The following is a 15,919-nucleotide window of genomic DNA, read 5'->3' on the forward strand; positions in this document are numbered from 1 at the left end:
ATGGCTACCTTCAATTGAACTGCTGCTTTATCTGCTCTATGTCAGAGTTACAATACTTGTAATAAGACCCAAGAAACCCATTAGCCTACAGATACTGTAGTTAAGCAACTGAAAAATTTAAGTATACATTAAAAAATCAATTTTCTTGAACTTCCAAGAATAATCCAAACCAGAAACAAGACAAACAGACCTAATTAGGGCTATGGTAGCAGAGTGGTATTTGGGACCATTATCCTGAAACAAAGCCCTAATCCCATCATGACAGCTGAGCAATTTAAATCAAGAGTAATTCAATAAATCCAGAAATTTTTTTTAAAGTTAGCCACAGCAACAGAAACCACGAAACCACCAGATTGCCATGAAAACCCATCTGGCTCACGGATGTCCTTCAGGGACAGAAATGTGCCATCCTAATGCAGTTAGGCGTAAATGTGAGTCCAGATGTGGTTGACTCATTGCTGCTTCCGTACCTCAGGGACAATGAGGGATGGATAGTAAATGCTAGCATTACAATGATATTCACTTTCCATGTACGTAGTTATAAAAATAACTCCGCAACTAGAAATCCAGAATTAGAGATCATATGTACAGCCTTTCAGAGTGTTTTCTTGGTTTAGATTTTCTAGGAGAAATAATACAACTAGTTCTCTTTGACCTACTTAAAATTGATTTTCTTTTAAAAAGTTTGACTTCCAATTTGGTTGACAGAAGTGGAGATGAAATGAATCACCTGGCATATATAGTTCCACTGCTTCTTTTTTGTAAAACTATCCAGCAAAATATTACATCAAGTCGCATCATGAAACTAATAATATGAATAAAATTATCAATAGTTGAACAGGAAATTATTTTATTGATATGTTTTACATGTAATTAATTCAGATGCAAAAACTTCAGAAGTTTAATGCTTCATTGGATATGTAAATACATTTGGCATAATATTTCAAAGAATTCTAGTTTCCAAGCTCTGATGAACCAGAGGGAAACTCTGAAATGCACATTAGATTTAAAAGGATTAATTTAACGGCTGAAACAGATGGTGTGGGTATAGATCACAGCACGTTATAAAACCACGAGCTGCCATTAATCGACATCTGAGAGTGATTCCCAAAACTGATCCAAAATAAATGGCAATTGCCTGGAATTTTCAAATGCCAAATAAATGACAAGAAATTTGTATTAGCCATTGTGCAGATTAAATTCTGAACAAAAATCTTTCAATTTTGTAAAAAAAGCATAATCATACTGTGTAGTCATTATTCTTCATGTGACAAATGAATTGGTCAGAGTTTTGAGGGTATTTAGCTGGAAGCTATCAGACTGACCCCAGTCTTTATAAGCTAAAGGCTTAAGACCAAAAAAAAGCAAAAGCTTTTTTCCACTTCTCTCTCATTTACCCCCACCCCCCCAAAAAAAACTGAAAGCACAAAAGCAACAAAGCATAGAAAATTAATGTGAAAATAGGGTTGGGCTTAAATTAAGTTACACAAGTTCTTTTTTTTGCAATTATACCCTAAAATGTGTCTTGCAAGATCACATTGTAGAGGAATATACTTGGGGCACAAAAGTTTACACGTAGAAATTACTGAAAAGAGATACAAAGGCCAGTCATGGTATTTATTTTCTCGTGGGGGAAGGGGTGTGCCTGGAGGCACCAACATTTCAAAGAAGCAGCTGCAATCAGTCTCAAAAAGACCTTTGACGAAGAGAGCAGCTGAACATGCTCCAGAAACTTTCTCTGAAAAGAATGACATTCTACACATTACATTTCAGCATTTGTAACTTTTCTGCAGGGCAAACAAAAATAGAGTATGTATAGAATGCTTTACAGACCATCGATTCTTTTAAACTTTTTTTAAATCTCAGGTTCACACACAACCAAAGGCAAGGCAAAAAAGTTTCTAGAATTACTGGTCCGAATGATCCAGTCGATCAGATTAGTTTTAACGAAGGATTATCAGGTCGATTTTGAATCACCATTTCCTCTGGAAATTTAATTTTCTGCTGAAATGAAAATGAGCTGACATTTGGTGGATCACTGTCATCTTACAATGCTGGCAGTTGCCCTGGATAATACACAGTACAGGATCTATAAGGCCTACTGCAGACACCCTGGTCAATAAATTAATTTAACACAGATTCAGAATCAAGTTGATGCATCTGATCTGCATGGTTTAGGGATAAACTGGAGGCTGCTCTGAACCACAAAACTTTCAAGGGGGATCTCCTGAGGACTTTTCCACACAAAAAACTACATTAACTTAGAGTCAATAGCAAATTTATTGGACATGCAGTCCCAACACCCAATTAAGCTGCTGATGGATAAACAATGACCAGATAAAACTTTAAACTGCAATGGAACGTTTTTACGAAAACACTTCTCATTCTCAGATGACATTCCTTTTTAACATGTGATAGTTGCACAAAACACATTCATCAGGAAGGGTGTTTTACAAGAATATTATAAAATTAGTTTTTCTCAGCGTTATATGCTGAAAATTGATCTTTCTCTGCAGTGAAACATGCCTGCAACCTTTGATGGCTCTATTTGTGTCACCCTGAAAACTTTCTGGCTGCTTCCTTTTACAGGTGATCCCTGCATTATCGCCTTTCATGCGATAAGAATTAATTAACAGAAATTCACAACTCACAACATGAATTTTGAGACATGGGTTAACATTTCTTCTCACAGAGTGTGCATGAAAAGAAGAGAACAATCAACACAGTTTTGCTTTTGATTTGCTTTTCTTGATGCATACATATAAGATGTGCATTTGAATTATGAAAAAGTGGGATACGGACTGCTTTTTCTTATTGCAATCCTTATCCCTCATAGCATGGGACTCTCGCGTTCTCAAATTATGTTACTTTCCATGGAACGGCCCCTTCTGGAACATTGTGTGAAAAATTGGATAACATATTCCATGGAGTAAATGTAGTTTTGCAGAATGAGGATAAACAGGTCTTCCCTGTACAACAGCAAATTGTGATGCCTGTTAGGAAACCAGCCTGATCACCCTTGTACACCAAAATCCAAAGATTATGGCCATGAACAGTGCCCACTACCACCTGTGGCTCCCTCCGTGATAAAAATTGGCTGCCATCCTATCCCGTTATCCATCTCTGCAGACCTCAGCTCCACCTTCTGATCTTCCATTAACCCAATGAACAACCACAGGGAGTTTTGTCCTCACTCATCTCAACCCCAGCTCTGGGTCATCGATTATTGCTGAATCCAAACCCCCTCCAGGCTACAGAAATGAATAATTGGACCTTCGGCCAGCACACATTTGGACCCTCGAACCTGGTCACAAAAGAAAATATTGACAGGTATATTTTTTATATAAAAAATGTATAAAGCTTGTAGACTAAATGAAGTTGCAGAGACTGATGGTAACTAAAGTAATTGTTTGAGATCCGCTCCCTCAGCAGTTGCTTGCAATTCTTTGGGTCTGCTGGAATTTCTAAATTCATATATTTCACCATTAATTCAAAGATTTCAAGATACATTAATTGTCAAAGAATGTATAAATTATACAGCCTTGAGATTTTTTTGCTTACAGGCAGCCACAAAGCAAGAAACCCAAAAGAACCCAATTAAAAATAAATAAAATAAAGACTATCACCTGATGCTCTGAGAAGGGGGAAAAATATTCTAATCATGCAAACAATAGAAGCAAGCAACAACACTCTGAACCAAAATGAGTCCCTAGATCTGAACCCCAGAGCAGCCCGGAGGAGCCCCAAGCCTAGGTATCAGTTCATCATATTAGTGGGCACGAAGCAAAACAGCCAGGGATAAACTTCACAGCCTCAGCGCCATGAAGAGAAGAGACACCATTGCAGGACAGCAAGCAAAATTGGCTCTCGCTTCCGATCCTGACACCCTGTCTTTCCAGTATATTGTTTAAATTGTCCAAACCGCTACAATGAAGAAAACTGATTTCAGTTTGCAAAAACCTTAGGTACACATAAAAATGAATCTGCACCATGCCAAGTGGCTCTCTTTTAATAAAACACCTATTCAACAGTTTAGAAAGTTTACAAATTCAGTGAGACATTAAATATATGCATAACAAGGATGCTTGATTTTAGTAGCTCACAAATGTAAATAAAATTAAACTTGTAATTTTATTGATCATAGCTTCTACTGTAAACCATTGTTTAAAATGAATACTCACAGCATCCAAGAGCTACTTCCAATGAATGACCTTATTCTACGATATAAATCAATGTAGCTTAATTGACGTGCTTTCAGAGGACAAGGACAAGCAGAAAGGGAGAGCCTGGAGCTATTTTTTTGGACCTTCAACCAGCTGTTCTAAGATACACAATTGACACACAAGCTGGAAGTCCATTTGACCTGTTTAGGAGCTGTAAAGAGAAATTGTAAGCTTCCAAAGATAGCTCCTGTAAACAGAGGAATGTTTGGGCATCCAGCATTAAAAAAGTCAAATGAAAGTTATGCGAACTTGATGTTAGAAATAGCTAGCTTACTGAATTTTTCATTACAGGCCATAGAAATGCCATCTTTTCCTGAAATTTTAGCAAAAAAAACCCCCAAAAGATTAAACTAAAAAAAAATCAGGCAAATTAAAAAGTCCCTGAACATTTGGATACAATTATGGTCAAACGCTAAACTGTTTTGAGTACTCAGCAGAAATTTCAAATTACAGTGTAGTATTTTTGTGCTGCATTCTCAGAATAAAAGTATTCAATTTAAAAACCACATTGGGAATTAAACCACAAAGTGCAACTTTAAAAACATCTGCAAGCAGTGAAATTAATTGGACAAGAATGTGGAATATTTCTAAGTCAGCAAATTAAACATTCAGAATATTGCCTTTAGAGATTTTCAACTATTTGTGTAAACACTATAACAAGCCACACAAGGAGAAAATTGTGACTTACTCGTCATTCATGACAAATATACAGTTTTCTTGCGATGTATGTCCTGTAACTGGATGTTTGCAAGTTACCTTCCATTCATTGTGACTGCAGAAAAAGAAAATAGGTGTCAGTTTGCTATAATAATATCACAATTACTTCCCTCCTTGCTTTTCTCTGGATCACACACTCATGCATACAGTGTACAAACAGTAGAGTGGTCAGATAACCACCTCTAGGAGCCAGCTTTAATCTTGAAATGAATAGCAAACTTGCTCAAATTTAACCCAGATGACCCGGCTCTATAGTATATACCCACGAAGTACAGTCTAAATTAATACATCTGTACGGCACAAAAATACAGATAAACTCAAAATGCTATTTTATCATTCTGCTTGGTTGCAAAATTTAAAATGAACCACAATGAAATTCACATTTCAACAAATCAAGCAAACAGAAGATGGATTGATCTATACAAAAGAAATTTCATGTTTAAAGGCAAAAATCAGTCACTGCCAAAATATGAATCAGAAAATTATCCAAAAAAAATCAGCATTTAAGAAATTTCCTGTGAATCTAACAGTTCTGAAGAAGTGGAAACATGAAATAACACCATTCTCTCCACAGATAATTGCCAATTGCCTGAATGAATCCCACATTTTATTCTCTAAATCATGGAATACAGATAATTTCACAAGATGCAGATTGTACAGTATATAAAGCAGACATACATTCAGAAGCAATTAACTTTTGTCAGATCTGGTTACAATAAATCCTGAATATTTGCCATAGTAACATTCAGTAGTTAGGAGAATGTTGTGCATTGTTGCTTTCCAAACATTATTAGTTCAAACCAGATAAAGGTGTGAAAACAATGGGTAACATACGCAAGTAGAAATGGCAACTTATTCACAGTATTGGGGAAAGAGGGAGCTGTTCCAATGGGAAGGGCTCCAGCTGAACTATGCTAGGACCATGGTCGTAGCAAATTGTACAACCAGGGCTGTGGATGGGACTTTAAACTAACTAGTAAGGGATGGTTTCAACAGCTTGGAAAAGAATATATAAAGTAAAAGGGAAAGAGAGTGAGGGGAGTTTACTGAAGTCTCTAGAACAAAGGACAAGTCAGAAAGTGATACGAATTTAACTTCAGGCAACATGGAGACAAAATCAAGAAGTTGGGTGGTGTATATAGGACTGAACACCTTTTATATGAATGGATGGAGCATACAAAATAAGGTAAATGAGTTTATGGAGCAGCTAGAAATTGGTGGCTGTGACGTTACAGCCATCAGAATCATAACTGAAAGAAGATCACAGCTGCAAACTAAACATTCAAGGATACATATCCCATCAAAAAGCAGGCAGGTAGGCAGAGAGGGTGCAGTGGGTCTATTGGTAAAAAATGAAATCATATTCTTAGAACATGGGCTACCAACTTTGTTTATGCTGTGGATCCCTACTAAGAACCAAGAGGTCTGTGGACCCCAGGCTTTGAACCCTGCCTTTGAAAGAAGTGACATGAGGATCAGAAAATGTAGAATGCTTGTGCATAGAGGTAAAAATGATGGAAGTTATAGAGACAGTGGCAAGGATGTGAGTTACAAATTACAGTGGGAAGTAGAAATAATATAAGAGAGGATACCAAAGGATTTTTTTCAGATATATAGAGTAAAAGACAAGCAAGAGTGGATATCAAACTGCTGGAAAATTATGCTGGATTGGTAGTAAAGGGGTTCAAAGAAATGGTTGGTGAACTTAATCAGTTAGAGATTGGCAGATATTATGTTGTAGGAATTACAGAGACATGGCTAAAGGACAGTTGTAGCTGGAATCTTAATATCCAAGGATACACAATCTATCAAAAGGACAGGCAGGTATGCAGAAGAGAAGGACTGGCTCTGCTGGTAAAAATGGAATGAAATCTTTAGAAAGAGATGATATAAGATCGGAAGACGTAGATTCCTTGTGAGTACTGTTAAGGAACTGCAAGGGTAAGAAGACCCTGATAGGGGTTATATTCAGAACTCTGAACGGTAGACAGGATGTAGACTACAAATTACAGTGGGAGATAGAAAAAGTATGTAAAAAGGGAATGCTACATTCATCATGGGAGATTTCAATAGGCAGATAGATTGGGAAAATCAAATTGATGCTGGATATCGAGAGAGAGAATTAGCACAATACCTTTGAATTGGTTTTTTGAAGCAACTTGTGGTTGAGCCCACCATGGGATCAGTAATTCTGGATTGGGTGTTGTGTAATGAACTGGATATGATTAAGGAGCTTAAGATAATGGAACCCTGAGGAAACAGTGATCATAATATGATAGAATTCACCTTGCAATTTGAAAGAAAGAAGCTAAAGCCATCTGTAAAGCCAGCGGCCTCAATGACTACAGACCGGTGGCATTGACCTCCCACATCATGAGACCCTGGAGAGACTTGTTCTGGAGCTGCTCCGGCCTATGGTCAGGCCACACTTAGGTCCCCTCCAGTTCACCTACCAGCCCCAACTAGGAGTTGAGGATGCCATCCTCTTCCTGCTGAACAGTGTCTATGCCCACCTGGACAAGCCAGCGAGCATTGTGAGGGTCATGTTTCTTGACTTCTCCAGTGCGTTCAACACCATCTGCCCTGCTCTGCTGAGGGAGAAGCTGACAGCAATACAGGTGGATGCTTCCCTGGTATCATGGATTCTTGATTACCTGACTGGCAGACCACAGTACGTGTGCTTGCAACACTGTGTGTCCGACAGAGTGATCAGCAGCACTGGGGCTCCACAGGGGACTGTCTTGTCTCCCTTTCTCTTCACCATTTACACCTCTGACTTCAACTACTGCACAGAGTCTTGTCATCTTCAGAAGTTTTCAGATGACTCTGCCATAGTCGGATGCATCAGCAAGGGAGATGAGGCTGAGTACAGGGCTACGGTAGAAAACTTTGTCACATGGTGTGAGCAGAATTATCTGCAGCTTAATGTGAAAAAGACTAAGGAGCTGGTGGTAGACCTGAGGAGAGCTAAGGTACCGGTAACCCCTGTTTCCATCCAGGGGGTCAGTGTGGACATGGTGGAGGATTACAAATACCTGGGGATACGAATTGACAATAAACTGGACTGGTCTAAGAACACGGAGTCTGTCTACAAGAAGGGTCAGAGCCGTCTCTATTTCCTGAGGAGACTGAGGTCCTTTAACATCTGCCAGACAATGCAGAGGATGTTCTACGAGTCTGTGGTGGCCAGTGCTATCATGTTTGCTGTTGTGTGCTGGGGCAGCAGGCTGAGGGTGGCAGACACCAACAGAATCAACAAACTCATTCGTAAGGCCAGTGATGTTGTGGGGATGGAACTGGACTCTCTATGACGGTGGTGTCTGAAAAGAGGATGCTGTCTAAGTTGCATGCCATCTTGGTCAATGTCTCCCATCCACTACATAATGTACTGGGTGGGCACAGGAGTACATTCAGCCAGAGACTCGTTCCACCGAGATGCAGCACGGAGCGTCATAGGAAGTTATTCCTGCCTGTGGCCATCAAACTTTACAACTCCTCCCTTGGAGGGTCAGACGCCCTGAGCCAATAGGCTGGTCCTGGACTTATTTCATAATTTACTGGCATAATTTACATATTACTATTTAACTATTTATGGTTCTATTACCATTTATTATTTATGGAGCAACTGTAACGAAAACCAATTTCCCCCGGGATTAATAAAGTATGACTATGACTAAAGGAGTAAAGGAAATTACAGAGGCATGAGAGAGGAGTTGACCAAAGTTGATAGGAAGAGGACAGATGACGTCAGATCAGCAATGGCCAGAATTTCTGGGAGCAATTCAGAAAGCACAGGATAGATACTTCCCAAAGCAAAGGAAGTATTCTAAAGGGAAGATGATGACTGACAAGGAAAGTCAAAGCCAACATAAAAGCGCAAGAGAGGATATATAATAGAGCAAAAATTAGCGGCAAGTTAGAGGATTGGGTATTTTTTAAAAACCAACAGAAGGTAACTAAAAAAAACACAAGTGGGGTAAGGATAAAATATGAAGGTAAACCAGCTAATATCAAAAATGATACAAAAACTTTTTTTCCCAGGTATATAAAGAATGAAAGAGCGGCAAGAGTAGATATTCCAATGCTAGAGGATGACACTGGTGAGATAGTAATGGAGACCAAGGAAATGGTGGATGAACTGAATAAGTATTCTGTATTATTCTTCACTGTGGAAGACACGCAGTATAGTTGAAATTCCAGGTGTTGGGGGCCATGAAGTGTGTGAAGTTACCACAACCACAGAAAAGGTTCTCGGGAAAACTGGAAGGTCTGAAGGTAGCTAAGTTACCTGGACCAGATGGTGCACACCCCAGAATTCTAAAAGTGGTAGCTGAAGAGATTGTGGATGCATTAGTAATGATCTTTCAAAAATTAATTGATTCTGGCATTGTTCTGAAAAAATAAAAAATTACAAATGTCACTCCACTATGCAAGAAGGAAGAAAAGAAGAACAAAAATTATAGGCTCATTAGCCTAACTTCACTGGTTGGGAAGATGTTGTACTCGATTGATAAAGATATGGTTTCAGGGTATTTGGAGGCATATGACTAAATAGACCAAAGTCAGCATGGTTTCCTCAAGGGAAAATCTTGCCTGACAAATCTGCTGGAATTCTATGATGAAATAACAAGCAAGATAAAGAAGGGAGAATTGGTGGATGTCGTGCGCTTCAATTTTCAGAAGGCCTTCGCTGAGGTGCTACATATGAGGCTGCTAAACAAGACAACAGCTCAGGGTTGTACAAGAAAGAAACTAGCAAAGATAGAGAGAATTGGCTGATTGGCAGGAGGCAAAGAGTGGGATTAAAGGAATCCTTTTCGGATTGGCTGCCGGTGACTAGTGGTGTTCTACAGGGGTCTGTGTTGAGACTGATTCTTTTCACATTGTATGTCAATGATTCTGATGATGAAATGGATGGTTTTGTAGCCACGTTTGCAGACAATAGGACCGCAGGTGGAGGATCAGGTAGTGTTGAAGAAGCAGAGAGGCTGTAGAAGGACTTAGATAGATTAGGAGAAAAGACGAAAGGGTGGCAGATGGAATACAGTGTTGGGAAGTGTATGGTCATGCACTTTGGTAGAAGGAATAAAGCATAGACAATTTTCTAAATGGTGAGGATATTCAACAATCCGAGGTTCAAAGGTATTTGGGAGTCCTTGCACAGGATTCCCTATGGTTAATTTGCAGGTTGACTCAGTGGTGAGGAAGGCGAATGTAATATTAGCATTCATTTCCAGATGACTGGAATATAAAAGCAAGGATGTAATACTGAGGCTGTATAAGGCATTGGTGAGGCCTCACTTGGAGTATTGTGAACAGTTTTAGGCCCCTTATTTAAGAAATATTCTGCTAACATTGGAGAAGATTCACAGGAGGTTCACGAGAATTATTCCAGGAATGAAAGGGTGATCATATGAGCAGCGATTAAAGGCTCTGGGCCTGTACTCACTGTAATTTAGGAGAATGGTGGGGGGGGGGGGGGAGAATCTTATTGAAACCTATTGAACGTTGAAAGGCCTAGATAGAGTGGATGTGAAGAGAATGTTTCTTTCAGTGCGAGTCTAGGACCAAAGGGCACAGCCTCAAAACAGAGGGACATCCATTTAGAACAGAGAAGAAGAGGAATTTATTTAGCCAGAGGGTTGTGAATCTATAGAATTTGCTGTCACAGGACACTGTGGAGGCCAGGTCACTGAGTGCATTTAAGGTGGAGGTTGATAGGCTCTTGATTAGTCAGACGAGAAAGATTATGGGGAGAAGGCAGAAGAATAGGGTTGAGATGGAAATGGTTCACCCATGATGAAATGAAGCAGACTCGATGCGTCGAATGGTTAATTCTGTTCCTATGTCTTATGGCGTTATGGTCTGAAGCATTTTGTGTGAGACGTCACTGTGGAAGACAATAACTGTGTGCTAGAAATTCAAGAGTGTCAGGGGGCAGGAATGAGGGTAGTTGCTATTACTAAGGAGAATGTGCTTCAGAAGCTGACAGGTCTGAAGGTAGATTAAGTCAACTGGACCAGATGGACGACACCCCAGAGTTCTGAAAGAGGTAGCTGAAGAGATTGTGGAGACATGAGTAGTGATCTTTCAAGAATCACTGGATTTTGGAATTGATCCAGAGAACTGGAAAATTGCAAATGTCACTCTGCTCAGGATGTAATACTGGAATTTTATAACGCATAGGCCAGAATATTTTGGAGAATTGTGAGCAGTTTTGTGCTAACATCTAAGTAAGGATGTGTTGGCATTGGGGAGAACCCAGGTTGCTTACAAGAATGACTCCTGGGAGTGAAATGGTTACATATGATGAGCAATTGATGACCCTAGGCCCGTATTCTTTGGAGTTTATAAGAATGAGTAGGGATCTCATTGAAACCTGTTGATCATTGAAAGGCCTGCACAGAGTGGACATGGAGAGGACGTTTTCAAAAGTGGGAGAGTCTCAGACCGGGGGACATCCTCAGAATAGAAGGAGAACCCTTTAGAACAGATACATGGAGGAAATTCTTTAGCTCGAGGATTGTAAATCTGTGGAATTCACTGCCTCAGATGGCTGTGGAAATTAAGTCATTGAGTATATTTAAAGCAGTGGTTGATCGGCTCTAGATTAGTAAGGGCATCAAAGTTATGGAGGGAAGGCAGGAGAATGGGGTTGAAAGGGGTAATAGATCAGCCACGATGGAATGGTGAAGTAGAATCTATCTTCTGATTGGCCTAGTTCTGCTCCTATATCTTATGGTCTTTGTGTGAACGGCAGCAATGAAAATTAAATAATGGAAACTATTTCACCATTTGACTTGCCAGTGTTGTTTGTGCAACAATCACTAGAGTGTGAATATAAAATCAGAATATACTGCAGAAATAGTGGAGTTGTGTTTTATTTTTGAATAATAGGGCAGGAGATACAGCTATCATAAATATTTACTACTTCCAGGAAAATCAACATTCTAAGTAATCTTACTCGTCACAGTAATATCCCTAACTTCCTTTATCTTGACCAAGCCTGACATTGCTCTTCTTCAGAACATTTTGCCTTTGTCAGGTCACATCACTGTATTGATTTAGTCTGACTCCAAGATGAAGAATTTCAGTGCCTTCATGTGATCATTCCATTCTTTTTGCATTCCCTACATTGTGACCTGTGACTTGATGTTCAATTACAGGCCAGCTCTCATGGTCCATCTTTGCCTTTCCTAATATGTTTCATATCCTCTTTTATTTTAGCTAACCGAGTTTTATCATCTGCACATCTCAGTAGTTGATGCTTTGACCTTTTACTTTGATTTCTGCCTCAGCTCTTTTTCATAAGGTCATTCAACATGGGAAATAATCAATTAGCCTACCAATCCAGGGGCAGCCACCTGCATGAATCCAGCCTTCCAGTACTTGTCCAACAGTCTTCAAAGGTTCATATAGACAGTTCTTACATGCTGCCAGCGACTCTGTTTCCACCACTCTCTCAACTCATACAAATTTCAGACGTGCTTCATTATAGGTTACTCAGATTCCATGAAATGGAAGAAAAATTATCCACTCTCCTCTGTGCCGAACAGAGTTCCTAATCCCACTGAGCACCAATGCTCAGGGAAAAGATGACATGCCAAGGTAAGGTGGAATGATAAAGATGATGGACAGAAAACAAGATGGATGGTTGTGATAAAAGAAACTACTAATATCTCTCCACAGCAGCTTTGGAACAAGGTGGGCAATAAATCATTCTGGGGAGAGTTAGAATGCCAAGTCATATGATATCAACATCCTCTCCAGAAGGATTCAACTCGGATCTATTCTTGGAATATGTTTCTTCAAATTCATCTTCAGTGGTTTTAAAATTCCCTTAAAATCAGCCCTGGAAAACCACTGCAGAAATTTAATATTAATTTGCTTTCTCAGAATAATTGCCATGTAAATATTAAGTAGTAATATGCCACACTGCCTCACCCAATTTCACTTAGAGATGCCGAATTTCTTCTTTTTCAACAAGATAAAAGTGAGTATCTGAACAAATAGAATTTTCACCTACAGCAGCACTGTGCATACTTTACAAAAGTTGTTTTTGTACTGTTTGAGGTCTGTGTAAGTACTAATGTATCATCATTATATACAAGTATGAAGTAGCTGTCTAAAGCTCAAATGCACAATAGGCAGGATAAACTAACAACTTCTAAATGACAAACAATAAACAAGAGACATTGTCTATGATCAGCCAGAAGCACCACTACTTATGTCCTTCAGCCTCTCTTAGTCTCCATCCTGTCAGACATTCCCTTTATTCCCTCAAACAGATTTGATTCCTATACTTTCCTAGTTCTGATGAAAATTCATCAATCTGAAAGGTGAATTCTGTTTCTCCACAGGTGACTCTACTGCTGACTTCTCTAATAATTTCTGATGTTGCTTATTTCGATGAAAACATGGCAAGGGAAAAGAAATCATTCTCCTCACCCATAGGTCCTAGTCAGATGTGATCATTATTTAAAATCAGCACAACCTCACAGCACAGTCCAGACAAGCACAGCCAACTACAAAATCTTTTTCCAAGACTGACGGTTTAGATAAGTTCTTTAGGCTAAACATTTATTGCTGTAAGACTAAATGAGTCCTTTTAGTATTGTCAATAAAAGAAAAATAATTTAGGATTATTCCTGTGTTATTATATGCTGATACAGATAAACTATTTTTTTTTGATGACCGTTTGTCTTCCATATACTTGTATCACAATCTAAATGTGCAGCACTCCTTCACTGCACATAGAAACGCTGTAGCGTGCTGTTTTGAAGGCCTTTCATCAACCAGCTCTCTTTACCTTTTCATTTCTATAGAGTAGATTAGTTAAAATTTACAATATTATCTAATTTGATCATTCAGAAATAAAATTAAACCTGTCTGAATTAAAATAGGTTGGAGTATTGTCCTGCTAACTGCTGATCCTTTTGCTTTTGGTATGGTGTGCATAAACTTGGAGATAGAAAAATATTACAACTTCAAGATTTTCTCTTGGTGTCCCATCTACTAATGTATTTTTCAAATCATTCCACCAAGAAGTGATATATGTGCCATTTTAAAAAAAATTTCTCCCAGTTTTCTCAGAAGGATCTCTGAGGTAGCTTAGCTCTAGCTGAGGTTTCTTCATTTAATACAAGTTACAGCTACTTTTTGAAATGTGATATTCTCAGCTATGACTATCTTGATTTAACAATTCCTGTGACTAATGGTCCAGAATTGTATTAAATCTGCCTTGGCTGTTTGCCCACTGAGATCATCATTGCTGGTAACTTAATGCCAGTAATGGTAGTGGAGAGCTTTGAGTAACAAAGGGAATGGAAATTAAGGTTAGAATACTCAGCTCTATCACACTGCAGTGATTCCAGCCCTAATTCAGCCTTGTTTCATATTTAATGTAATGCAAAGCAAAAACAGCAGATGTTGCAGACACTCAGCAAGACATGCAGCAAATGATAAAGGAACTCTTTCCTCAGATGCTGCCTGACCTGCTGAGTGTTTCCAGCATTTTGTGTTTACAGGTGTCCCCGGCTTTTCGAATGTTCGCTTTACGAAACCTCACTGTTACGAAAGACCTACATTAGTTACCTGTTTTCGCTAACAGAAGGCATTTTCACCATTACGAAAAAAGCAGCGTGCGCCCCAAGCAGCCAAGTTCCTCCCCCGGAACTGAATTCTAGCCGGCATTGCTTAAACATGTGCCTGTGAGCAGCCATTAGCAAGATCAGTTCTAAGGTATCAGAAAAGCCTAAAAGAGCTCATAAGTGTGTTACACTTAGCGTAAAACTAGACATAATTAAGTGTTTCGATCGTGGTGAACGAAGTAAGAGCAAAGTGAGTTTGGCTTGTGGAAGTTGATGAAGATGATATTGAAGAAGTTTTGGCATCCCATGACCAAGAACTGATAGATGAACAGCTGGTGCAATTGGAAGAGGAAAGGATAACAATCGAAAGCAAATGCAGTAGCGAACGGACCGGAAGTGAAGTCGTCCAGGAACTCAATGTGAAGCAACTGCATGAGATTTTCGCTGCAATGATTGCAGAAAAGTACCACTTTAATTTTGAAAGGGTACGTAGGTTTAGGGCATATTTGCAAGATGGTTTGAGTGCTTACAAAGAACTGCATGATAGAAAAATGCGCGAGGCTAAGCAGTCAAGCATACTGTCGTTTTTCAAGCCTTCCACATCAGCTACTGCAGACGACGAACCTCAGCCTTCGACATCGAGGCAGGCAGACACAGAAGAAGATGGCCTGCCTGCCCTGATGGAAACAGATGACGAGATGACACCCCAGTGTCCCACCACCCCAACCCCCCGGCCGTGGACCGATATATTGCCGTAGAGAATGCAGTGGTAGCTGGGACACACCCAGCACATCTTTAAGAAAAAAGCCGAAATAAACAAGCTAATTAATTAGGTGCCATCCAGTACGTAAATGTCGGCCCAGATCAGAGGCGATTGCCAATTGTATCAGAGTGCAATTGACTCTATGGCTTAAGGTCTGCTTCATTATGTTACAAAAATCTGTTTTTGAATTGCATGGCTTGAGCAGATATCCGACACCTTCAAGGAGATGAAGGCACAGCTTAATTAGCAAGTGGAACGGAATGTCTTCAAAGTTGAATCTACCCTTCTATTACAAAATTCCCTGAAGGAGAATATAACCGGTGTATAGAACCGTTGGATGAATTAAAGCAAATAGTGCACCTTCCAGATAACGATAACGATGAGACCTGCAATCCACCCCATGGTATCTCTGTCAGATCTCACATGAAGCTACCTGGTCAGACTTTAGAGAGACTTCCCTCCTAACCATTAATTAACACCTTCCTTCAAATGTTATACACCAAGAACTTCTCAAACAACAGTAGTAACTACTGATAGCATCTCTTGAATTGATTCTAACTCATCTGTAAGATTACCTGTCTCACCTCCGTGATAGGTCTACTATGAAAATCATTATCATTCATGCT

The 15,919-nt window shown here is 39.4% G+C and overlaps 1 protein-coding gene across 11 annotated transcripts in view; it reads right to left on the reverse strand.

The window, feature by feature from the left end:
• The window catches only part of plekha5 (pleckstrin homology domain containing, family A member 5), a 299,971-nt gene that overhangs the window by 147,128 nt on the left and 136,924 nt on the right, over nucleotides 1–15,919 (reverse strand). For all 11 annotated transcript variants that reach the window (XR_010021087.1, XM_063072405.1, XM_063072403.1 and 8 more), the window contains one exon: nucleotides 4,912–4,995. Coding sequence is in view for 10 of the 11 variants with exons in the window: in XM_063072405.1 (XP_062928475.1) it covers nucleotides 4,912–4,995 (84 nt within the window). In the remaining variant the exon portion in view is untranslated. The remainder of the gene's footprint in view (nucleotides 1–4,911; nucleotides 4,996–15,919) is intronic.

The sequence above is a fragment of the Mobula hypostoma genome, chromosome 20, assembly GCF_963921235.1.
Source record: "Mobula hypostoma chromosome 20, sMobHyp1.1, whole genome shotgun sequence".
NCBI lineage: Eukaryota > Metazoa > Chordata > Chondrichthyes > Myliobatiformes > Myliobatidae > Mobula > Mobula hypostoma.